Source organism: Chaetura pelagica, unplaced genomic scaffold, assembly GCF_000747805.2.
Source record: "Chaetura pelagica isolate M959 unplaced genomic scaffold, ChaPel_1.0 scaffold7, whole genome shotgun sequence".
In the NCBI taxonomy this organism is placed as follows: Eukaryota; Metazoa; Chordata; class Aves; order Apodiformes; family Apodidae; genus Chaetura; species Chaetura pelagica.
The window spans coordinates 2,500,267-2,501,531 of NW_009953920.1; the positions used below are offsets into that span (position 1 = coordinate 2,500,267).

The 1,265-nt window shown below is 39.8% G+C and overlaps 1 protein-coding gene across 1 annotated transcript in view; it reads left to right on the top strand.

Annotated features, from left to right (window-relative positions):
• BLVRA (biliverdin reductase A) overlaps nt 1–1,265 on the top strand; it is a 30,037-nt gene that overhangs the window by 17,828 nt on the left and 10,944 nt on the right. The window contains exon 2 of the mRNA XM_010001528.1: nt 499–626. Within this exon, the coding sequence (XP_009999830.1) occupies nt 508–626 (119 nt within the window). The 5' untranslated portion in view covers nt 499–507. The remainder of the gene's footprint in view (nt 1–498; nt 627–1,265) is intronic.

Consider the following 1,265-nt stretch of genomic DNA (forward strand, 5'->3'; position numbering starts at 1 on the left):
TTCCTGCTGTGCTGCCAGGCAGTGTCAATATCCATGTTGCAGCCCAGGGCAGGCTGTGCTGCAGATGCTCAGGAAGTCAGCAGGGTTTATGTAAAGCTCTGCTGGGTTTGCAGAACCTTTTGGATCCTTTCCAGCATGGAAGCAGCGATATAAATAGAAGAATGTCTCACTTTTGGAGTCTGCCTTCTATTCTTGGAAAGGAAGAACTTTGTGCCAGAGCTGTGATATAACAGCTGTTAAATTCAAGACTCAAGACCAGTCCTAAGACAGGCTGAACCACTTGACTACGTTTCAATGGATGCAAGTGAGCTCAGCAGCCTGTAGCATCACATCTCTGTTAGCTGGTTGCTGACATCTGAATAAGGTTTGGCTGTATGGAAACGAGTTCAAGAGTAATCCATCCTCCCACCTCCCTGCCCAGCTACTCTTCTCCCTGCACAAAAAAACCCCAAACAACCCAACAACAACCTGTTGCCCTTTTTTAAATTTTATTTTCAGATTAACAAAATGTTTGGGACCGTGGTGGTTGGAGTTGGAATTGCTGGCTTAGCACGAATCCGAGACTTGATGAATCCCTTGCCTTCCAGCCCTTCTGAGCACCTGAAACTCTTTGGATTTGTATCCAGGTTAGAAAGCTCATCTTAACGTGTTTAATATGGATATTGTAATGTTTATTTCTTCTGGTGCATGTGCCTTTCCTGTGTGGAGGACTATTGTTTAAGGGGGGCAGGGGAAGAATATCCATCATTTTATATTTTTCTTATAATTAAGGCTGCCTGAAAAGGGAAAGTTTACACAAATATGCCTGTCATTCTGAGTGGCAGCTGGGAAATGAGCACAGAAAGCTTTGCAAGAGGGAACAAATAGGTTACCTTAGTGAGATACCTTGCAGAAATGACTAAACTAAAAGCTGAGAGACATTCTCACTGCAGGATCTGTGTGATAAAAAGAAATGCAATTCTCTCTGACTGAAATTTCCTGTAGGTTTAGGAAGATACAGACAATAATTACATTAATGAGCTAATGTCTGCATAACATTTGTAGACAACCTTAAAAAACATAAGAAATTTTACAGAGTTTTTTTAAAGTTGGTTTAAAAAAGCACGTTATAAAGCTCTTAATACTGTAACTTTATAATGTATTTTTTTAAAACATATACTGAGCCTGTAGATATCTTTAAGTAAAATCCCATTATTTAGTACATAGAGTAAGGTTGTCTCTTAGATAGCAAAAGTTTTTCTCACTAGCCTGGAGCTGTGAAAATT